The 25,128-nt window shown below is 43.5% G+C and overlaps 1 gene segment (V, D, J or C); it reads right to left on the bottom strand.

Annotated features, from left to right (window-relative positions):
* Positions 1-23,946, bottom strand: part of LOC104293220 — a 30,224-nt gene extending 6,278 nt beyond the window's left edge. The window contains 5 exon segments of the C gene segment in view: positions 3,322-3,339; positions 3,729-4,064; positions 9,119-9,184; positions 23,263-23,553; positions 23,904-23,946. Of these exon segments, the coding sequence occupies positions 3,322-3,339; positions 3,729-4,064; positions 9,119-9,184; positions 23,263-23,553; positions 23,904-23,946 (754 nt within the window).
* Between the last annotated feature and the right edge of the window lie 1,182 nt (positions 23,947-25,128).

Here is a 25,128-nt window from a genome sequence, read left to right as displayed (position 1 = left end):
AAAATGACTCTTCATTTATTCTCTATACAACTTGCCGCCAGCCTAAATGAAAACAAAACAGAACAAAAAAAGTAAATAAAAAAAGCAAAAGGAACAAATATAATAATCTAGGAAATAATAGACCATATTTATCAGTGTCCCAACTGTTGTGTCTCCTGAGACCTTTAATAGAAATGACCATGTTGTATCTCCATGTATTCTCCCCTTTTTGTATCAAAGAAGTGTCTTAACCTGTACAAATTATTTACTTACATTCTGAACTAATATCTTTACACACAACTTTGTTATATGGCTAATTGGGTGGCCTTTTATAATGGAGTGACTGCATCAGTGGACAAGGGAACAGCTACTTACATCATCTACCTGAAATTCTGTAAGGCCTTTGATACGGTCCCCCCCAATGTTCTTGCTGCTAAATTGGTTTAATGGATGGACTGTTACGTCAGTAAGGAATTGACTGGATGACCATGCCCAAAGAGTTACCGTCAATGGTTCAATGTCCAAGTGGAAACCAGTAACAAGTGGTTTCCCTCAAGGGTCCATACTGGGACTGATACCATTTAATACCTTCATCAATGTATCACTGATAGTGGGATTGAATGCACCCTCATTAAGTTTGTGGATGACACCAAGCTGAGTGGTGCAGTTGATGTGCTTGAGGGAAGGGATGCCATCCAGAGAGACCTGGACAGGCTTGAGGAGTGGGGCCATGGGAACATCATGAAGTGCTAGAAAGCTTGGTGCAAGGTCCTGCACCTGGGTTGGAGTAATCACCAGGATCAGTACAGACTGGGGGATGAATGGCTTGAGAGCAGACCTGTGGAGAAGGACTTTGGGATACTGGTGGATGAAAAATTGTATGTCAGCCACTCATGTGTGCTTGCAGCCCAGACAGCCAACTGTATCCCAGGCTGCATAAAAAGAAGCATGGCCAGCAGGTCAAGGGAGGTGATTCTGCCCCTCTACTCTGCTCTTATGTGACCCCATCTGGAGTACTGCATCCATTTCTGGGAGCCCCCAGCACAAGAAAGCCGTAGATATGTTATAGCAGGTCCAGAAGAGGGCCACAAAAATCATCAGAGGCATGGAACACCTCTCGTTGTTCAGCCTGGAGAAGAGAAGCCTCCAGGGACGCCTTCTCGTGGCCTTTCAATATACAGGGGGGCTTCTAAGAAAGACAGAGACTTTTTACTAAGGCTTGCAGTGACAGGATCAAGGGCAATGGTTTTAAACTGATACAGGGTAGCTCTAGATTAGATATAAGGGATTAGATATAAGGAAGAAATTTGTTATGATGAGAGTGGTGAGACACTAGAGCAAGTTGCCCGGAGAAGTTGTGGATACCCCATCACTGGACGTGTTCAAGGTCAGGCTGAACGGGCCTTTGAGCAACCAGATCTAGTGAAAGATGTCCGTGCTTATGGCAGGGGTGTTGGACCAGATGACCTTCAGAGGTCCCAAACCAATCTGATTCTATGATTGTGATCCAATAAAGTACAAACCAATCCCTCTCGTATCCTTGAAAAGGGACACAGAAACATAATTGAGATTGTGTCCATACTCCCCCTCAACTCTACCACGTCACTTTTCGAATATATCTCCGAGTCCTGCTTTTAAAGGAACAAGGGCTGAGGCTTCCACTACTCTCACTGTGAATATCTTTTCACCATATGAGAAACATACTGATAAAAAGTATTTCCTGGTAGTTAGGTAAACTTCTCCCATTTCTTCAGATTTATCCCATTGTTCTTTGTAAATCTTTGTTCAGATTTATCCCATGTATCTCCTGAAAAACCCTGCTTATTACTTCCACTGCAGTCATGAATCCCTTTTCAATGCTTACCAAAAAGTATGATATATATGGTATTTCCCTTCTTTACTTTCTGGAGAAGTTGTCCTTAGTTCTCATCTTTTTCCGTGTGTTTAAAGAGTATTTTGAGAAATAATTTCTCTGCTAGATAGCAATGATTTTATTTGAGTTCTGGAAAAACAATAATAGAAAACTTATCACTTGTGATTTTTCAAACTAGCCTGCACAAAGCCCGGGCAAAGCGCATGGAGAACAACCCCACAGCTGAGAATAGATTTAGTCTGTATCTACTGATGCTTGCACTAGTGAGTAAGCTTAACCTTTAAGTGACACACAAGCCTACCTTGGCTGTCCACGCCAGACCGCTCACCAAAACTGCATAGAGCAAGGCTTTGCCACAGAGAATGAGGTATGTGAGCTTCAGGGAATTTCCATATCGCAAGTAGGACTCTGCAAATCAAATTGTACTGAATTATCATCATCACAAGATATTAGATCTAATGTAGCTTTAATCAAATAAGAACCCTTGAAACCTTTAGCGAAGTGGCACAGAGGAACTAGAGCCAAATGAATGGCTCTGTTGACACGAGATAGCAGGGGATGGGAAAGAACACTGATTCAAAGAACCAAAAGAGACAGGGATTCTAGGAAAGACAGAGATTGGCTTTTTGCCAAGAAACTATGTCCAGATTTGCAACGTTTAACCACTGTGTGGCCACACTTACTGAGAACTAGACTGTTCATGTGAATCCCCTCTTTGGAACTCAAGCTGAATCACAAGATACAGACATTTTTCACTTGTTATTGTCCGTGGCCTTGTGAGTGCTGTTGATATACCAGGGAAGCTTTACATAGCTTCTAACAGTCTAGAACTTTTATTCTTATAGATTTTTCACTCTTAAGCATTTGCAGTAGTATTGAGAAACCAGCCTGATCTTGGTTCAGCCTTAAGATTCCTGAAGCATTAAAAAAGTTGATGAAAAACAAGAGTGTGTAAATATGTATACACAGAGGAAAGACACAGTTTTTAATATGGATATCCTCACAGTTTGAAGGTGAATGTGACTTGTAATGAGAAATATTCTGAATTTGATATTAAAAAATAGTCACAATTCTGGATTCTGAATCTTGATATCATAATTGCTTAGCTATGTATGAATTATTTATGGCTGAGCAAGCACTTTCCCAACAGAAGGCAGTGTTAAGATCTGGAGAAGATGATTAAAAAAGATAATTAGACTCTATAGGAAAGTTCCACAATTTCTTTTGTTATTTCAAAAGGGAAGCATAAAGAAGAGCTAAAAAACCAAAACACAGCTACATATAGCATGCACACACAACTCTCACGGAGTCTTTTTTTCTTTTTTTTTTTTTTATCTAACATACGAATAACTTAGATGAGGAAGTACAAGATATTCCTGCAGTAAAAATCTCACACACCTTGTAGTCAGTGTAAGTAAAACTGGAATTAAAATACATACAGACATTTGCCCGCGGGAAGACACACATACCTTCTGTGACTGCACAACCTGAAAGACAAAAATGAACTGAAAAGTCACATTTCTCTTCAATGCAAACCAAACAGAAATTTTAGAAGTTCCAGTTTACAATATGTTGCCTGATTCATTTTACTATACTATATATTTTATTATACTGTGCATTTTACTATACTGAAGAGATTTCTCAGTGAAAATCTGAAGATACCTTTGAAAAACTATTGATGTATAATGATAATGTAGATAGAGAGGCCTAGGAATATGAAGACATATGCAAATACCTACGTATTTACATATATATTTGTGCCATAACAACACCTTCTATAGAAGTTGTATGTAGATGTGTTTCACATCATAACCCACACCCTTTTGACTTGTGATTTCTAGTTTGTATGGTGTGGTGATACATATTTTTTACTCACCAGCTTCACCGTAGGTTAATTTGTGTATTGATTCCAGCGTTCCATTCTTAAAAAAATTGGCCACACACTCAAAACGATTCAAAGGGTTAAACCATTCCTGGGCTGAGATCCTCAGTCGGCTGGTCAATGAGTAGGTACTGCCATTCTGTGTGGAGAACTCATCTGTCCCCACTCCTTCTGTCCTCTTAGCACCATTCACCTTCCAGAACAGATTCAGGTGGTCAGGGTAGAAACCAGAGGCCAGGCATACCAGCGTGGCCTTGTTCTTCTGTTGGATCTCTTGCTTTGATGGGGAAAAGATGGCCACAGCTGGAGGTATGATTTCATCATTCTTCCCTGAAAAAGAAAGCAATATGGCCCAGAGCGTCCTTTACTGTCTTTAATCAGAAACCCGTTAAAATTGTACTATATTTGTGCTCCTGATATATCTGGCCTTTTAACAACTGTCTGTTTAACAACTGTCTATTACCTAACTGTCTATTTGATGACTAATATGAGGAAAGGCTGAGGGACTTGGGTCTCTTTAGTCTACAGAAAATAAGATTGAGGGGGGATCTTATTAATACTTACAAGTAATTAAAGGGAGGATGCCAGGGGGATGGAAGCAGTCTTTTTTCAGTGGTGCCCAGTGATAGGACAAGGGGTAACGGGCACAAGCTTGAACATAAGAAGTTCCATCTTAACATGAGGAGGAAATTCTTTACTTTGAGGGTAGTGGAGCACTGGAACAGGCTGCCCAGAGAGGTTGTGGAGTCTCCCACTCTGGAGACATTCAAAACCCGCCTGGACACCGTCCTGTGCAACCTGCTGTAGGTGACCCTGCTCTGGCAGGGGGGTTGGACTAGATGTTCTCCAGAGGTCCCTTCCAACCCTGACCATTCTGTGATTCTATGATATCTATTAGATAAGTAGACACCAGGAAACTTACAGCATTTGTCTTCGCTCGTTACACATGAACATAAAAGGTCTGGCTACAGAAATGCATGAGTGAATTTCTAGTATAGTCTCTGCCAGAAGAATAGGAAAGCTGAAAAGAAGCTGAGCAAACAGGTAGTCAGAAAAGTACCCAGTAGTGCTATAAGACCTGTATTTGTAACATTGTACTAATAGATAAGAATCTATGTTATAATGCACAAGTATCTTCAACTGTCTGCATTACATTCCTGGAGATGGAGTGAGACATTATGGTTATTGCAGTGTTCAGTATTATACTACCATGTGATACGCTACTTGGGCCCCCCATATAAGAGGTGACTTGAAAGGAATGAACTCATCTTTCTCACTCTCTGGAGTGAAGAACACTTTAAGTAGGTGATGTGAATCTGTCTGGGACAATTTTTGCTTTAGAGCTTACCTTGCCATCCTTTTTTAAGACTATGAAATATCTCTTTAAGTTATTTTCTACTTAGGTTATACTAGGTATGAGAAACCCTAATCCTAGACTACACATCTTCCCAAAATGACGCAAGATTCTGCACAATCACAAATCAAAAGTTGTCCCCTGTCTGAAAGTGTTTAATACCTACATATTAGACTAAAGACAACAGACTTCTACAGTCAAAAGGATATACAAAGCATCAATGAGATGTTACTCAGAAGCTAGGCAGTGACCCTAAAAGCCACTGTTTTTTCCCCATATACATTATTAGAGTGCCTTTTTTACTCATCTGGCATGATAAACCCACAGATCTGCACAGTGCATGTGGAAACAGAAAGGCAGAGAGAACTATGAAGCTAAAGATAAAAATTTTACTTTTTTCTTTCTGTGTGAACGCACTATAAGCTCTAGACGTTCTTCTTGATCATTCTGTCCTTTCTAGAGTGGAGAGAATTAGCAGAATTAGCAGAAACTTGTATCTTGACCCCTAAGCCCTAGAGTTTGCTTTCAACTGTTAGCCTTAATCATGATTGTCAGTGCTTACTCTGCAAAGATCCCTGGGCCGCTTCTGTGAAACATGTGAGCTTGTACAGACTTCAGAAGAAGTAACTAGATAGTAATGGAGATAACTGCCTAGAAGGTTTGGCACTGCTCTGCTTTCCTTCCAGTGGATATGAGGAGAGGTTCATCACTTTTACTACTCCCTTATAGTACTCGGCTTTCTGAATTTTTTCCTCTTCTAAAAGTATCTCTGACATAAGTTCATTAGCTCACAGCCTAAATGGCTAACAAGTAAAGACACGGAAACAGATAGGGAGGACACAAAATAAAAATGAGAGAGATTGAACAGACTAAACAAAAGAAGGCAAAGAGGAAGGCAGGTAAAAAAAGGCAGACAGAAAGAATGAGAGAACTACTGGAAAGACAAAGAAAACCAGAGAACGAGCATGCTTGAAATGGAATAAGGAGATTGGAACGAGCAAGAGCAGACACAATCAGAAAAAAAGTGTTATCAGCAGCCCGTTCTGTTCTGATCTTCCACATTGTTCATGGCAGACACTGGCACAATGCTTAATCACTTCAATGCATAAACTCATGTATTCCCTGTCACACGTTCTTCAACCACCTAAGAGAAAAAGCATCACAATTCTTCCATTCCCATCAAGGGAAGGTCAGTTTCATGTTTTCTTGTTATCTTTCGCTCCTACCCTGATATTAAAATAATCTGTGTATATGCTACATATCAGTAATGCACAGGAAATTTTCAAGTGTCCTCCACATTGCACACTTGGGTTAATCACAGCTACTTACCTATAACTCTGAGCACAGTGCCAGCTCCAAAGGTAAGTGGCGTATTTAAAAAGCACAGCTGTACACAGTCAGTCTATAACCTGCAGCGTGATTATGCTCTTCTTGCCAGCTGCTTAGTTCCGTAAAATGGTACTGCTTAAAGAAGCAGACACCAGTGTGTACTTCTACAGTTTACTATCAGATATGGCAGTAGCAGATGGAAAAGGTTATTTTGCCCTGTGATTCCAAAATGCTTTGATATAGGTGATGTTAAATCCTTTCCTGGGAGGGGAGAAGGCAGGGAAAGCAAATGGGGAACAAGGGAAAGGATAGAGGAGAATAGTGCACTAAGGGAAAAAGAATATAGTCCTTTTTGAGAATTAGAAGTTGTGGAAAGGACTATTGGAGGAAGCCAGTGTCCCAAAGCAGCTTTAGGCAGCCTGCCCACCATCTATGGAGAGGATAGCAAAGTACCAGCAAGACTATTCTTTCCCTGCCTGATTGAGCAGACACAAGAATCCAGACTATACCTCTGAAATTTTGCTTTTGATTGTTACACAGATGAACCACAAAAGTTTGCACATGGAAGAAGGATCTGTCATTCCCAAAATCAGTAATGCTTTCTTGGAGAATGGGAGGAAACAGAATTATTTCTTTCTTTCTCCCCTCGTGAACTTCCCAGTAAGGGAAGACAAAGGTAACAGACACCAGGATCTCAAAATTTGTGCCTGCAAATCCTACACTTCCATATTAGCACATCTCATTTTAATAAGCAACCAATAAAGCATTAATTCTGTCCTCATTGCTGTGTGAAAAATGATCATTATTATGCTGTTAATTAAGAATGCTCTTGTCCCCTAAACCAGTATCGCATATATCACGGAGATCTGACTTCTGTCTTACCTACGACTGTGAGTTTTGTCCCGCTGCCAAAGTTCAGTCTTTCATTATTCACACTGTTTTGCAGCTGCAGGAAAACCTCTCCTCTACTCTCAGTCCTCTGAGCCAAACCTGTGGACTAACCCTCCCCTCATGCACTATCAGCAAAAGAAGAAACACAAAGTACATTAATTTATGGTCCCCTAAAAAGAAATGTCTTTAAGGGAACACCACCACATCTGTGTATCTAACCAGGTGAGATCAATCTCAGAAATACCTCTTCCAGAGCCCTTTTTCTCCAGGCTTAGGTGAATCGGTTGTTTCAGCTTTCACCATTTCTTTGACATTTATCTATTTATCTAGGTGTACTATTAGAAAATATTTCCCATATGCAGAGTAATTTTCTTTCCTTATTTTAAACTAAACAGCCTAATTTCCTTAATTTCCTCATTTCCTTTCAACATCATGAATATTATTCTCTTATAAAATAAATATCTTTTTTTTTAACTTACAAAATATCTTGTATTATATAACACAGGACCCTGGTCCACTCTCTCCATTGTAGCAGTTCCTAAACATCCCTCCCTTTCTCCTTCCCTGGAAGGAAGTCTCTGCTTTTATTCTCTTTGGTCTCTTAGCTATGATTATTAAAGTTAGCTGCATAATTATCTATGATCAATGAGGGGTCAGTGTATTGATTTTGATCAGCTCAGGCACTTCTGATTGACACTGGATTTCAAACAATGTGCAGATCGCTGAATTTTTCCTACGGACATTGAATTTTATCACTTGTAAGCATTTTACTCTTCAGTGGAACCATGTGGCACAAAAGCCTGAGGCATAACTTCTTCTGACTCAGGGAGAAATGCAATGAGAAGAAGAGAACACTGTCATTTTCCAGTCTTAGAAGCAGCCTTGTTTTCCCCTGGATTGGGAGAGAGTCCAAAGTCTCTCTGGATTTGTCCAAAAATTTGGAGAGAGTCCAGTCTCTGTGGCCCAGAGAAAACATTCCCTGAGAGCTACTTTTATTTGAAATGAATCACATATTCTGTTTCTGCGGTTTTCAGTGGCCTTTTAGTATCTATTCTAAAATAGTAACACTGTTGTCCTAAATAATCTTTTTATCACCATCCTGATGAGCCTGTTTTGTGGAAAGAAACTTACGTGCTGTGGGTAGTTGTTTTCTATAACAACAGGGAATTAAACAACTGCAGAGAGCTGTTAGAATTTCTTACAATAAAGTGGAGCTTTTATTTGTGGCTTCTGTTTTGTCAGCTAAACATGCTAGTACACTTATTTGTCTTTCCCAGTTATCTGAGGTAACACATGCTTTAGTTTACCCTGGAAAGTTCCAAAGTAATTTAAGTTTGTAGAGTCTTGATTTTGTTTTCTAGACCTGTCCAAGGTGTAACTGTAACTCAGTTCTTTCCATACAGGTAGCCTTTCATTGACTTGTCCTTAATCACCTGTAGCCCCGGGAGAACTAGCATTATGGAGAGTAGCTATCCTTCGGGGGAATAGTGATTTTTGCAGATGTTGATTTAATAAGACAATATACTTACGGTGTGAGCATATTTTTTAACCCATTCCACATCCTAATTCTTTCTATGGAAAACTTTTTATTCACTGAATATGCATTCATTCAGTTCTCCAAACTGAAATGCATGTCTCTAGGTTACCTAGAGTACTGAATTTAGTCTATTCTCCAAAGTAGACTGGGTTACTAGCACATCAGGAAAACACCAGTTTAATTATGAAAGGGAGAATAAGGTTAAAGTGAAGTTCTCTAAGGAAAAGACCTAGGATTTGAAGCGAATTAAAAGAGAAAACAAAAATTTCTTACCCATTACTGTAAGTTTTGTGCCTTCGCCGAAAGCCAGGTTATTGTAGTTCACAGTGACAAAGTGTTGTATCATAAGCTAAGAAAAGGGATGCACTGCAATTGACTTAAGGAAACAGAAGCTTAAGCAGTGTTTGCTGCATCTGGAATCCCAAAGATCCCTCAGTCTGAAGGGCTTTGGCAGAAAACCAGCTTGAAATCCCATTGTATAATCTGTAGCATTTATGAAAGCATTTCCCAAAGGTTTTCTTAGATTTATTTTCATTGTCTACATTTCAACTCAGGTTGCTTTATAACCTTTCTCTAATCTCCATGTCATCTCATTGATATTACCTGCTGTTCTCATTTTGCAAATGTAGACACCATGCAGATGTACCCAAAGTGGTAGAGGCAGTCATTGTCTAGAAATATAATTCTTCTACAACTAGAGCTTCCTTACTGTCAGTCTTGTACTCTAAGTATTGTGAAGCCTTCCTTTCTGTAACTTCTGGAGTTAATAAAATAATACCTGCTTTGTGGTTGTCATAGTCACATGCCTTTTCATATAGGTGATTTGCCTTTATGGCACTGATCTAAATGAAATCCATTTGTTTTCCCTTCAATGGCAGGCCAGTCATCTGGAATAGTCTTTCAGGATCCCATTCAGTTTTCTGATAGGTTAAAAGTAATCCACACAAGGAGAATCCAGATGAATCAGTTGGCTGGTCTCAGACAAACCCTTGATATCCATTAGGAAGGACTGCAGTGAGACAATGTGGAGAAGGATTAGAGAAAACCTTTGTGCTCACAAGCGTGAGTCAGTCAGTGGCCACTGGAGGCTTATTAACAGAGAAAACCCCAACACATTTTATAAAGTGCATCTGAGAGATACCTGCTACATGTCAGAATTCTTTTTCTAAACCTTTTATCACACAAGAACCATTTTGTGGTCTATTGCAAACATTAACACATCAGAAAAAAAATACTAATTCTCTGCTTCACATACTCTGATGTGTTTTAGGTGCATTTGCAGTCAATCTGGTTTGCTGAAAATTATTTCAGTGTCTCAGAATCTCCTGGCTTGTTTTCCAGAGAGGGCAGGCTCAGTTCTCAGACGATGAAAGTAAGTCCTAGCATACTAGGTCTGTCAAGAAAAAACAAGACAGAACGTGCCTGCTGTGCAGCAGAATTCTCTGTAGCTGTCTTAACACACTCTCCCACAAAGCTTATGCACATATGGGTTTTTGTAAAGGCCTCCTGGGGAATGTATCATTGTGGACCCCCCATCCCCACAATGATACAACCTCATACAAAAACAATCCCACCCATGTCTCCACCCTCCCATTTTTGTCACCCAGTCACCATGAAAGATTGCCATAGGCACCACAGGCCACATCCTTCCTCTGCCATCGCTGCTTCTGTGGGACAGCCCAACTGCCTCTTAGTGTATGCATTATCCTTGAATTTATAATCCTGACATTTTTCTCCCATAGACAAAAAAGTAGTACATTTTTTTCTTTTATTAGCTGGTTTTAAATGCAGTTATTTTTCACTTGATAACTTCATGACAGGGTTCATGCTGCTTTCCTTCCCACATTTTTTTTCTTCTGCCCCAGTATGATAAACAGACCTTAAGCCCACACTAACTGGTTTGCATCAGGAGTTATTTGCTTACTACAGACTGGTGTTTCTGTTTGTAGACTGGCCTGACTGTGAATATCCTCTTTGGTCTGTGCTGCACTTGTCACAGTTGCTCTGCAAGGGAGGGACGTAGGATGCAGAGCCCTTAAGTTTGTATCCCTCTGACTGCCTTGTTACAAGAAGCAGAAGTACAAGGTTCTCCCAGATGCCTGTGACCCTGACTATGAAAAGGCTTCATCTAGGAGTATAAGCGTGCCTTCATTTTGGAGACTGTCTGAAGCGGGTGGGGACTAGCAGTGACAAGTAACAGGATACTTTTATCTGCCTCCCTTACGCATAACTAAATGGAGACAAAACCGTATTTTTATTCCTGCATAGGTTTGTCCAGGTATGGTGCAACTCCCAAGAGGGAAAGTGAGGGAAAGGGTGCCAGTGAGATTGTGTGTACCAGTGAACACTGAGGCAATGCAGGGAAAGACAGGCACATGAACAAACCATTTTAGGTTTGGGGCATGTGCAGCCTATTCTGGCCTAGTCTTCTCACATAAAAAGTCAGCGGATAGTCAGCAACATGACCAAGCACCTGCAGTAAACCTGTTGTTCGTATTGCTCTTTAATGGTTTCATTTCAGTCTGTCTTGATATAAAAATTAGGCTGTGAGTACAGGACGCAAGCCTTCAAAACAAGGTAAATCTACTAGGAAAATCACAAATTATTTTCTCTTGTTTTCAAATATCACAGAAGAACCCATAATTTCTGATATAGCCTGTTTGACTGGAAACAGCTGTTAGTGTCCCAGAGAAGAGGATGAGAAACACAGGCTAAATTGAAAGATTTAGGACTAAGACATAGGACTACAAAAAGCAAGATATTGGACAGGTGATTTCAGGTGCCCCTACAGTATCCCCTCTTTTAAAACAGCAAAACTGTGTGCTTAAGTTGCGTGTTATGGGAATGACTGCACACATTTGTCTTTGTTTAGGTTAAATTATTTTTAAAATACATTTAGGATTTTATTTGTCTGGCTCTGCCTAAATAATAACAGTAATAGTGGGATATTACTTGCCTGCCTTGGTCTTAGTCTTCCTCTGATATCAACACTGTTTATTCAGGGTCTAAACCCATTCTACTAAAATTCATTTGAGATTATCCTGTCTCCTTCTCCAGTCTACAGCTCTATTAGAGTCCTTACTGTCACTATCAGACTCTCTTTCATTTAAAAACAAGCAAATCACCTCTGTATTAATTTTGAAGGACTGCTTCTATGTGGTGCTAACATCTCCTCAGGGCATGTTCATAAGGCAATTTCCAAGACATGCCAGCAGAGACCAGTCTTGTCCTACTTCGATGTTTGTCTGTACCCTGTCAAAATGAAAGGCCTTGTAGGCCATGAATTCAAATGAGTGAGGAGAAGAAAGACAGTTCCTTGATTATTATTTCTGTGTCTCTCATAGGAGGTTCCATGGGCCAAGCTATGTAAAACTTCAGACGGAAAGGGAAGGTGAGAATATGCAAGCAAGAGACATTTAGGGCCAAATTTTCTAACAATGGTATAATTTTAGTTGGGGAATTTCACAGGAAAATAGTGATCATATCACTTCCATCAGTGCTGGATTCTTCTTTAAAGTTTACAGAAGAAACAGCTACAAAGAAGCAGGCGGAAATACAGAGACACCCTGGGGAGATCTTATTGAAGCCTTCTAGTACATAATGGGGGCCTACAGGAGAGCTGGGGAAGGACTTTTTACAAGGGCATTCAGTGATAGGATGAGGGGGAATGGCTTCAAACTGGAAGAAGGTAGATTTAGATTAGATATTAGGAAGAAATATTTCACTTTGAGGGTGGTAAGGCACTGAAACAGGTTGCCCAGAGAAGTTGTGGAAGTGCCATTCCTGGAGGTGTTCAAGGCCAGGTTGGATGGGGCTTTGAGCAACCTGGTCTAGTGGGAGGTGTCCCTGCCCATGGCAGGGGGGTTGGATCTCAATGATCTTCAAGGTCCCTTCCAACCTAAATCACTCTAGGATTCTGATTTACAGATTTCTTTTAGGGATACTAGGAAGTTCTTGTCATAAACATTCAGCACTTTTGACCATGAACGTCTAAAATTAAGCAACAGCCCTTTTTCAGGGCATGTCTGTTTACTGAAAAGATAAGATGATGGAAGGAGAGGATCTGTAAAATCACATCCTATGGTGGGTTTACTGGGTAGCTACTAGGTGCCCACCAAGCCCCTCTATCAATCTCCCTCCTCAGCAGAACACGGGGCGAGGGGGGGCGGGGCGAAGAAAATAAGATGAAAAAGAACTCGTGGGTTAAGATAAAGGCAGTTTAATAAAGAAAAGGCAAAGACTACCTGCAGAAACAAGGGAAAACAAAAAGATTTATTCTCTATTTCACATCAGCAGCGACGTTCAGCCACTTCCTGTGAAGCAGGGTATCAGTACATGTAGCAGTTGCTCCAGAAGACAAATGCCTTAATAATGAATGTACCCTCATCTCCTCCCTTCTTTTAGCTTTTTATTGCTGAGCATGACATCTTATGTTATGGAATATCCCTTTGGTTGGACTGGGTCAGCTGTTCTGGTTATGTCCCCTCCCAACCTCTCGCCCAGCCCCAGCCTAAGTAGCCTTTGGAGGGGAGTGGGGCATGGAGGGGATGGGTTTGGAGAGACAGCCTTGATTCTCTGTGAGCACTGCTCAGCAGTAGCCAAAACACTGGTGTGTTATCAACACCTTTCTAGCTACAAATTCAAAGCATAGCACTACGAGGGGTGCTATGGGGAAAGTTAACTCCATCCGAGCTAGACCAAATACACATCCCTATGCAGATAGTGACGTTATACCATCCTACGTGTGTATATTTCCTTTATTTCATTCCATTTGTTTCCCTTCTTTTCCAGCTTGTTTCTACTCAAGCTTCTTGTTAGAGGACATTGAGTTGCACCCAAATTGTTCCACTAAAGAACAATATTGTTCATCTTCTGCTCCCAACCCAATACCCGTGTTGAATGATTAACACAAGGTTATCTGTCATTTCTGTTCTAAGTCAGTTTCTGTCTCACAGAAAACCTGAGAAACAGCAGCTGTGGTGGGAAACATCTCTGTTTAACATCTTCATTAATGATCTGGATGATGGGGCAGCATATACCCTCAGAAACATTGCAGACAACACCAAAGTGGGAGGAGTGGCTGGTACACTACAGAGTGATGCTGCCATCCAGAGGGACCTCAACAGGCTGGAGAAATGGGCCAACAATAACCTCATGAAGTTCAACAATAGTAAATGCAAAGTCCTGCACCTGGAAAGGAATAATCCCATGAACAAATACATGCTGGGGGTGACCTGACTGGAAAGCAGCTTGGCAGAAAAGGACCTGGGGCTCCTGGTGGACAGCAGGTTGAACATCATTCAGCAATGCGCCCTCACTGCAAAGGCAGCAAATAGTGTCTTGGGCTGCAATAGACAAAGTATTGCCAGCAGGTCGAAGGAGGTGATCCTTCCCTTTTATTCATCACTGTTAAGGCCATACCTGGAGTACTGTGTCCAATTCTGTGCTCTTCACTACAACAGAAACGTGGACATACTGGAGAGTATGGGACACAAAGATGATAGAAGGACTGGAGCACCTCTCATAGAGGGAGAGAGCTGGGACTGTTTAGCCTAGAGACAGAAAGCTCAGGAAGGCTCTGATGAATGTATAGAAGTACCTGAAGGGAGGATGGAGACAGGGTCTTTTCAGCGGTGCCAGTGACAGGCCCAGAGGCAATGGGTGCAAACTGAAACACAGGAGGTTCCTTGTGAACACAAGGAAACACTTTTTTTCTATGAGGGTGACTGAGCTCTGGAGTAGGTTGCCTAGGGAATTGTGGAGTCTCCATGCTTAGAGATATTCAAAAGCTGTCTAGACACAGACCTCAGCCACTGGCTCTAGGTCGCCCTCGCTTGAGAAGGGGGTTTGGATAAGATGACCTTCAGAGGGTCCTTCCAAACTCAACCATTCTGTGATTCTGTGATTCTGTGATTCTATGATTCTATGATTCTGCTATTCTATGATTCTGCAAAACCCTCGCAGTAGTTGCAGGATGACCATATCACATGGTATAGCATCATTATCTGCATAGAGACGTGACTTTACACATCCTCTTCTTCTGTCATCTTACCTTCTGAGTAGCCAGTATAACCTCTAGACTGCAGGTGGGCTATTATTGACAAGCTACTATTAATTACAGTTTACACAGATGTGCCTGAGATGTCACTGCTGAGCACCTAAAACAAGTACCTTTGACTATGGTTTCTGTACCTATAGCTCCTCTGCTACCTTCTACAGCAGGAGACGAAGGAGAATAAAGATGAGGACAGGGAGTGCGGCAAGGATGTGAGTAGCTATTTCATGAGAAACTTCTTAGAATAGCTGCTTTTTGTGCAGTGCCACTTCGTGTTGGCAAAAGAAATATACTGAATAGGAGAAAATTGTATCTCAGAGTTGCATTAGGGACTGTGAGCACAGAAATTCAAAATGGCAATGACCACTAGAGATCTCTGTAGTTTTCTACTACTACCTGGAAATTGCACAGCTGTGACCAGTCAACAGCTGCTGATAAGTTTGTTTTCACAGGGTCTTAAAATTGCATTTGCCACTCGAAACTAAAAATGCTCAAGAGCTGAGAAATAAAAAGGGATCCTTCCTCTGTTATGTTCCCAGAGCTGATAAAGTTGGTTTTCAGTGCTTATGAAAGAGGTCTGAGCTAGGACTGTAATATTATGATTTTCAGTAACTGGTAATTTATTAAAAGACAATTAAAAATAACCTGAAAAAAACATCAAAAAGTCCCTCCCAAAGTTACCACCATGGTGTTTATATCCCTTAATTATTCCAGCATAAACTAATTTTCCTAAAACTTTCACAGGACATTTGGGTCACCAGTAATAATTCCAGGCAGCAACAGAGTGAATGTGTTTGGTACCTGTGTAAAGATGATCTTTATATAAGATCAGAGGCTGAAGAGAATAAGGAACTCAGTGTGCCTCTGCTATGTGAGAGACAATGCTTTCCCAGTGCTTCCCTGCTGTCTATCTGTAGCATGATATGAACAGTGAGTAGATCATGGACCTTAGAGTGTTCTGAGGAGCAGATGGGTGCTCCCTGGGAGCAAGGAATGATGCGTTACACTTGTCACTGAGCAGCTCCTGGCATCAGAAGAATACTGGCGACCAGGGTGTGCAAGGAGTGGTGCGTGAAGCTGAGTCTTTCAGAAATGTCTTTGCAGGACTGGAGTAAGTCTGGGATGCAACTAGATTTGGCCTCTTCAGCGTCTCCACTGTGTCCAGGGTGAGACTACAATGAACACGTTTGTCATGCGTCCAGATTTCCCTAGCAAAGAAGAGTTTAGCTTCTTCTAGAGCTAACCTGGAAGCAAAGTAACACTTATGTAGTGTGGTCGATCAGGAGACTAGGACCCCGGCATGAAATCGAGTGAGCCACACTGCCAGTACAAAAGTCTCCCGGCAATTTTGGTGAAACAGAGTGTGAGGATCTTTTACAGGACATGCTCCTGGCTGATTCCTACTCCTTGCTCTCACCGGCTATTCCCATCACCTCGTACTCTTTTTTTTTTTTTCTGTAATCATATAGTATTTTCCACGTCAGCATATCTAGCTTTCCCACATCAGTGAGCAGTACATTTGCTACCGGTGATAGTTATGTACTTCATATGCCATGTCTTCCATACAAGCATATAAGACAAACAATTGGTCTGTGCTCAATGGTATGCAGACTGTCAAGGACATGACCTAAAAACAGAAGCCCAAAATACACAAGTGTATAGCCATACTTTCTTAAAGATACCTTTTGGTCTTTTATGTGCTGTTTCCCTTTCTTTGAAGAAAAGGTAAGTCCTAGGTTATGTGATGAAAAGAGGAGCACAGACAGGCAATGGCAGGCAATACCCTGCCATCACTTTTCTCAGGGCCATCACAGGAGAGCAATTAGTTCATCAAAAGTTCATCTCTGTCAGCAATGAAGACAAAGGCGCAATAGGAAGCAACTTCTGCCTTCAACTGCCCCTCACAAGGGGAGCACCAGGTGATGGCAGATTTTTGTGGTTTCCTTTCTCTGCCCATGAGGTTTTGTTACGAAGAGATGCCTTGGTTCAGCTCAGAACTGAATGCATTTCTGTGGAAAGGAAGAGAAGGATCCTGCAATTAAGTGGCACACGGAGCAGGTGAATAAAAGTGCTGCAGCATACACTGTTGCTTGTAAAGCTGCCAAGGGGCTATCCCTTCCACCATGGAAGGGATGCCTGTTTCCTCCCCCCTCTACTGGTGCCATCCTCCTATAGCCATAATCAGAGGCTGCACTCTCCTCTCACATTGAGCAATCTCTCATTGGGCAACTCTGTCTTTGGGTGGATCACGAGTATATGGAAGAACCTTGAATTCTCCTTCTGCTTTTTACTCTTTTCTTGGTGCTATGGTGAGGTCCATGGAGAACTAGTGGCCCAGAACATGGCTGTGCTTCTGTAGCACCAGTCTTAAGAAGTATCTGCTGGCTTTCACTAAGCACATCAGCAATGCCTCAATTCTTAATGTTGATCTATGGGTTTGTATTTCTGAAGGCTTTTTGTCTTTGAATCTGGATGCTGCTGCACTGCTTTGTCTGTCCCTCTTCCCTCCAAAAAGTCCTGGCTCTATTCCCCCACTTCTTCCTTGTCTGTCTTCTGCCCTTCCTCTGCCCCTCTCCAGTATGTCTCACTCACATTTTTCAGAGACTGTCTCTCACCGAGGCAAGGTGGGGATTTTATCTTAGTGCTCAATCCCCTTGCTGTACCGTGTGAACACTCGCAGCACAGAAATATGTGACTGCATCATTGGATGTCACATTCTTGATTGTCATCACAGAATGATCATTATTGTCTCTGCTTATGTGAAACTTGGCCTCGTGAAACTCTTGGCCTATGTGGAACTCTTCGTAAGAGTTCTGCATCCATGTAGAAGTACTGGCTACTAACTTCAGACCATTTCTTGGAGTCTGCTGGTACCACAATGTATAGGTAAGTGTGGTATAATTCTGGAAGCAGGAGATGTCAACAGTCTCTCCAGCTTTCCTAAGGGTTTCTTCTGGCCACTGCGTGATGAGGCTTCCAACCCCAGCACCTGCATGAGTGAGAGAAAAAGAGAAAGGGAGAAGTGTAGATGATGGCCAAAAAGGGTCCTTTATCTTACATGTGTGCTGCATGGCCTGGATGAAAGCCACGCTGCAGAGATGGATCTGTTCTCTCTCACCATGTAAAACAGCAAGCAAAACGATCAGCATGGCCTGTCAGCTGTCCCAGAACACTGTGTCACTGCTCCTTGTGATCTAAGAGAAAAGAGGCAAGAAAGACTGATGCCCCTCCCCTTGTTCTGATTTTCCCATCAAGCTTGGGCAGAGAAGAGAGAAGGGACAGTCCACCTTTGATACCATCTTTGGTGAGCCATTAAAAAAGAAGAAAGGAAAGGAAATATATTCTATATGATGTACAAAAGTTTTTTATGATCTCCAGTGTCAAGGACACTTAGCATATGAGAAGTAGGGTTTTGACCATATGTCCTGTTCAATCCCTGCCAGTTCTTGCCACTGCAGGTTTTCTCAGGAAAAAATATTCCTTACCCATGATCCAGCAATGTTGAGCCCTGTGCTGGATGTATTACAGTTTCGGTGACGCCAAGGAATTGTAGACAATACAGAACATTATTTTTTTTTATTACCTCCCATATCTTTTACATTTTTCTTTGAATTTTTGTGCTGCTTTCAAAGTCAGTACAGCAGTTAGCAAATGAGTTTGACCAAATTTAATATGCCTTTATGTTCTTTTATGGTTTTGACACAGATTATCCTTGGGTGTGTATTTTTAGTATTTACTCCCCACAACCTGGGGAGCAACTTCTTTTTTATCTTTCATGGAAGTATTGTCTTGACTTGGCTTGCTCTCCATCTGAATTTGTTGACATTTTGCCCTTTCACCTTACTGCTAGGATGGAACACCTTGAGACACTTCCATGGCCCATGTTAAGACAGTTCCACGGTACACTGCTGCTTTGACAAATGTCCATAAATGACCCCTACATGTCTTGTGCATGAAGACACTACAGGATTTTTGGTTTCATTATTGTCTGTCGTGCCAGACTTGTTAGAAATCTTTTCAACCTCAAGTTCTGGAGGGAGAAACTGTTTCAGAATCTTGATGGGAAATGAAACAGACTATGGAGAATGCGGGAATTAATTCCAAGATTATGCTGCGTAAGAACTCTGAGACAAGGCAAAATCATTTCAGTGCAGCCAGGCTGCCCATTTTTCTCTAGTCACATGGTTTGAATTTATTACTCATTCCATGATGAAGATTTTTATTCAGAGTAACTTTTCTGTCTCAGGAAACAAAAAATGATTGCACACTGTCAAAAAGAAGGAAGTATCTAGAAGATGTAACTCAGGACCTCTAGTGTGTCTCTCCAGAATTGCTTAACATGCTGCTGCCTTCTAAAAAGTAGCTACATTGGCAGCCCTTAGGTTTTCCAGTTCAAAACGTCTAATTCTTTCAGTCTGTTTTCTTTTAAGATTAAAGAAGAAACAAAGGAAAAAAAAATAGTACCAAAATAAAGGCAGGTATGGTCGAGCTTCCTGAATAAGACCCTGAACTACTGGATTTGGGGAAGAATACATGTAGGAAAATAGAGGAATAAAGTTACAGAAGGGGCCAGTCACAGGTAAACAGGTTGCTGATCAGTCTGCTTGCCTGGCTATGCCTTGTGCCTGCTTAGCTCAGTGTAAGTCTTATTAAATTCCATCTCGAAGTATTTCCCGGAGGGAGGGACTATCTGTTCTGTGCACAGGTGTTTAGTGTATGGAGGTCTAAGTGCTAGGAACTGACGTCAGACGACAGGTACCAGCAACTGGAGAGACCAGAGTGAGTGAACTTAAGTGCCAGAAACTGGAGTAGGGGCCACAGCTAAAAGCGGCCGTGTGTTTGTCATGCCAGCAGCTGGGGAAAGGATCATATGTGAGTGTGTGTGATCACTAGTGAACATGAAGCCAGACTAGCTGGTGAGTACATGACGTGACCTGGGTTTCAGGTGTGTGTATGTGTTTCTAATGGCAAGACCAGTGGGAGGTAGCAACCAGAGGGAGCATAGGAGTCCCAGACACCCACTGGGGAGGGGTGGAGTCCATTTGTGTGCACGTACCAGCAATTGGAGTGAGGCTACAGGACTTAGGGGCTGTGGCGACTGGGATCCAGGGGCAACTACGGGGCAGACTCAGTGTCTAAGCACAGCTATGGAAAGGATGCACATTGTATATATATACACATATATTTCCCACTATTGAACCCTCATCCATTTCAGCCAGAGAGGGACACAAGATGAGTCTACTGGTGCTATTTCTGCTTGTGTGAGTGGTGAGTGCATTTGATTGCCTTGATCTGTGTGGCTGGTTGTGTATATATGTGTTGTATATGTGAGTGTCTAGTAGGAGTACATTCTCAGCCTTGCTACTGGCTGGATCAGGGGGCATGGAGCTGTGGCAGCCTCCCCTCTGTCAGGCTACCAGATTCAGCCCAGCCTCAGGGATTCAGTGAGCCTCAGGGAAAGCAGTGAGATCTCCTTCTTAAAGGAAAAGGAGACTGTAGAAGAGATGTGACAATGAGGAAAGGGCTGAGGTACCCTGCCTACATGCAAGAGAAGCAAAGGAACAAGGAAAGGCTTCCTACTGAAGAGCTTTCAACAAAAGCTGGAAACAATAAGAACAGGCTTAGCAAAAGCTTGTGCTGGATTTGGAAGCTAATGCCATGAAACAGAGCATCAAGCAAAAATTGGCTTTCCAGTCTTAAATGATAAAGAAAAATAACCATTGCAACACAAGGAAAGCACTGGCAGCCCATTTTCAGAGCTACATATAGGCTTAGTACTTAAGGCCAGGATGAGGAATGTGTCCAGGTTAATGGTGACTGTGTGCAATTACCATCAGATGGCTCTTCAGTCTTGGTGGATTTAAGGAGTCTCAGGCAAGTTTCTTTCAGTAGCCTACACTGGTACAGAAAGTTTCTGTAGAGTCACCTGTTTGTGAGTAGAATCATAGAATAGTTTGGATTGAAAGGGACCTTTAAAGGTCATCTAGTCCAACCTCCCCTGCAATGAGCAGGGACATCTTCAACTTCATCTTCATCTTCAACTAGATCAGGTTGCTCAAAGCCTCATCCAACCTGACCTTGAATGTTTCCAGGGATGGGGCATCTACCACCTCTCTGGGCAGTCTGCTCCAGTGTTTCATCACTCTTATTGTAAAAATGAATGAAGATTATGGATTTGGAAACTGGAATCCTTTGCTGGATTCTTTCCAGTATGTCCATGTCTCTCTTGTACTGGGAACCCAGAATTCAACACAGGGCTCCATGCGTGGCCTCAGGAGAGCCCAGTAGAGGGGAAGGGTCACCTCCCTTGACCTGCTGGCAACATTGCTCCTAATGCAGCCCAGGATACCATTGGCCGCCTTTGCAGCAAGGGCACATTGCTGGCTCCTGTTCAACTTGGTGTTGACCAGGACCCCCCAGGATACTTTCTGCAATGCTGCTTTCCAGGTGGTCAGCCCCCAGCATGTGCTGGTTCATGGAATTATTCCTCTTGAGGTGCAGGACTCTGCACTTCCCATTGTTGAACTGCATGAGGTTCCTGTCAGCCCATTTCTCTAACCTGTCGAGGCCCTCTGGATGGCAACACAACCTGCTGGTGTATCAGCCTCTCCTCCCAGTTTTGTATCATTAGCAAACTTGCTGAGGGTGCACTCTGCCCCATCATCCACGTCATTAGTGAAGATATTGAACAGTATTGGACCTGATATTGACCCCTGGGGTATCCCACTAGGTGCTGGCCTCGGCCTAGACTTCATGTCACTGGTCACGACCCTCTGGGCTCAGTTGTTCAGGCATTTTTCAATTAACCTCACTGTCTGGTCATCCAGCCCATACTTCATCAGGTTATCTATGAGGATATTATGGGAGAAAGTGCTGAAAGCCTATACCATGTTCTCCATGAGGATATTATTGTTCAACATGTATATCAATGACCTGGATGAGGGGACAGGAACCTCATGCAGTTCAACAAAGGCAAGGTTAGTGTCCTGCACCTGGGCAGGAAGAACCCCATGTACCAGTAGATGTTAGGGGCTGACCTGCTGGAAAGGACCTGGGAGTCCTGGTGGACAACAAGTTGACCATGAGCCAATCACTGCAGGCAGGGAGTGGGGTTCGCACTTTGTGTACACTGACACACTCGCTGTGTGTCAGAGGCCCAACAGAGCCTCTGCACATCTGTGCCATGCTGTGGGACCAGCAATGCACGGCAGTGGAAGGGCAGCCCATGCAAGAGGGCAAGTGATCTGCCTGCTCAAGGCTGTCATGGGCTTTGCAGTCAAGAGGTATCCCTGTGTCCTTTTAGCAGAAGGCTGCAGCAACACCTGCAGCTCCCAGACCCTCTGTTGCAGGTCCAAACATACCTCACAGCCTTCCTTTCCACTACCTACAGGAGGTTCAGGAATGACCCCCGATTCCTCAGAAGAAAAGGGAGACACGAACAAAGAAGGTGGGCTAAATTGTGCAGGCAACAGAAACAAATGCCACACTCCCACACCCCACAACACCCCCAGCACTCCAGCTGAGAGGAAGCTATGCTTGATGTGTCCATGGGAGGGGTCTCCATTTTGCATGGGGTTCCCTGAGGTGTGCAGGTGGCAGGGCAGTGCATTGAAAGCCCTGCAGAGCACACGGTGTTCCAGGAGTTAGTTACTGATGTTGACCAGGTCATGCCTGCAGTGCTGGGCCTTGTGCTTAGGGCTTGAGAAGCCCCTGTGGTGGCATGAGAAGCTGCAGTGTGGCAACCTGCTGGAGTGCCCCATGCTGGCCTCTGCCACACGCTGGTGTGTGTTAGGAGAGAGATAACACTCTAACCTATCAGGAACTTACTCCTGGGCCACAGGATAACCTCAGACTGATCGTTGTAACAGAGGAGCATGTGGGCAGCTCCTGCTCGGTACCAGCTATCACACCACGTGCCTGGCCTCGCTTTTATCTGAAGGTGCACCGAGAACTTCTTATGCTAGCATACTTTCTCTTTGACAGCGAGAATGATGAGCAGGATTGCCTGGTGTTAAATGAGAGGAGGTCTTCAGAGTACAGATTGAAGAGAGACAGAAAGAAAGATGTGGGGAGAGAAAGGGAGGCAGAGAGGGGAAGAAGCGTTGATGGAAGTGAATATAATGTAAATGAGAGTTAAAAGAAGAGGCAGGTAAGGAGGAGTGGGGTGACAGGTAGAGAAAGCAGCACAAATAAACTCACAGAATCTGAGAAGAGGATGAAGTGAAAGCTAGGAAGGAGAGGAGGTGATGAGTGGGAAGGGATCATCCTGCCTTGTGCAGCACTGATGAGAAGGAAAGCAGGTCCCTTTTGTGCTGGAGAAGGTTTGCGCTCAGCTCCCTCAGCAGCCAAGCCACTGTGTAATCATTCTCAGCGCAGTAATACGTCCCAGAGTCATTGAGAAAGGCACGCTCTATCGAGAGGGTCATCCCATCTCCTTTTATCTCGCTGCCTTTGAAATGGCTTCGGAAACCCTCCTCCACATCTGCTTTACCTCCTTCAAACACAGAAACCACTAGGATGAGCTTGGAGTCCTTCCCCAAAGGCAGCTTGTACCAGAACAAAGCTGTGCTGGAGGATTTCTTCTTGGAACAGCTCAGATCCATGGACTGGCCTTGTCGTATCACTGTGTCTGGGGACTGTTCCAGAGCCAACACTGGAAGGGAAAAGGAGGAGCATTGAAGAGGAGAAAAAATGGACAAATGTTAACTAGGCACTGTGGGTTGGTAGAGAAGAGGGCGAGAAGGAACAGGACGGCCTAGGGAGCAGTGGAAGGGATGGGACAGCCCTTCAGATCCGCAGGTGAGTTTCCAGTCTCTCTCCAACAGGCAAGAAAAAATAGGCAACCCTTGCAGGAGATTCAGGGACTCCTGACCACATCGTTCATTGCCCATCCTCAGCACAGGAAGCTTTGGGGTAGGGAGCGCTGCCAGCAAGTGGGTACGCAGCTGGGACAGCAGCAGTGGAATCGATGTAGGTGCTCAGGGGTGAGTTGAGTTCACTTACCCACAGGGGCCAGCATGGCCACAAAGAACCAGCAGGGAACCATGGGGAAAAGCCCCTGTCCTCTCAGGGACCTGCCTTTTGTAGCTGCCCAGAGACATGTGAAGAGGAAGCACTGAGTGAGGAGGAGACCTGTTAGACATACTGGGGTTGGGCAGGACATGAAATGTGAGAAAGGATTGGCTGGCTGGGAACACTGGGGAATGACGCACACAGTCACAGGAAACCATAAACCCCGCAGAGATGGGAGATGGGGAGAGGGGGTTGGTGCACGGGGAGGGGAGAAGGGGGTTGCATGGACAGAACTATGCTGAGGTTGCATGGGAGTCTGAGTGTGTGCAAGGCAGAGAAATGCTGAGAGTTCCCCTGCTCCTTCTGAAGTCCTTGAGAGCTGTAGGAATGAGATATGAAGGACACTCATAGGTCCTTTGCATTTTCCCATGCATTTTCCCTCCCTCCCCCAGCCGCGGATGGTTGTTTTTTTAATGTTTGGGTTTTTTTTTTCCCCTGGCTGTGCGAGGGCGCTTTTCTCTGTGCAGTACTGTGAGCATGAGGGAGAAGAGGTGCTGAGGACTGGGGCTAGGGTGGCCTATCCCTCCACCTTCCTTGCTGACAGGGAGTAGCTCAAGTTTCTTCAGAGATGATTTCTCCTTTGGACCCAGGACCCAACTGGGGAGTCTTGGGTGTCTCAGCCTGGTGCTGCCACTGGGGCAAGCAGCTCTTCTGCAGGAGGACACTTTGTCTGGCAAATTCAAGGAGTGCTCATTGACTGAGACCATCTCTGCCATTGCCCCCTCTGCTCTGTGAATCAAACTGTCCAAAGTATTTTCCTTTTCTGGCAGGACTGAGCTTGTCCTCCAGAGGGGTCGGGGGTGCTGCCGCTGGGATGCAGCCAGTGAGACCACTACAGTCTTGAAAGCAGCTGTCCAGTGCAATTTCATTCAGTCGTGCACTAGAAGTGATACCTCTCTACTGCTCTGCCCACAGGTTCACCAACAATCAGGCCGCTGGCATCCTCTCCACAGTGCCCTCATCTGTTTCTGTTCAGAAGGACAGCCACATGGCCTCTCCCGAAGGGGGCAAACTCAGCATTGGCAGGGGAACCCCAGAAGCACAGGGATGAACAGCTGGGAGAGTGGCAATTGTGAAAGGAACACAGGCAACAAATGATCTTCAAATGGTCTTCACCATGCTGAGCCCTGCTGGCAGCACCTTTCTCTCCTCACAG

The sequence above is a fragment of the Charadrius vociferus genome, unplaced genomic scaffold (genome assembly GCF_000708025.1).
Source record: "Charadrius vociferus isolate BGI_N301 unplaced genomic scaffold, ASM70802v2 scaffold301, whole genome shotgun sequence".
NCBI lineage: Eukaryota > Metazoa > Chordata > Aves > Charadriiformes > Charadriidae > Charadrius > Charadrius vociferus.
This window is presented reverse-complemented; position numbering and strand designations above follow the sequence as displayed.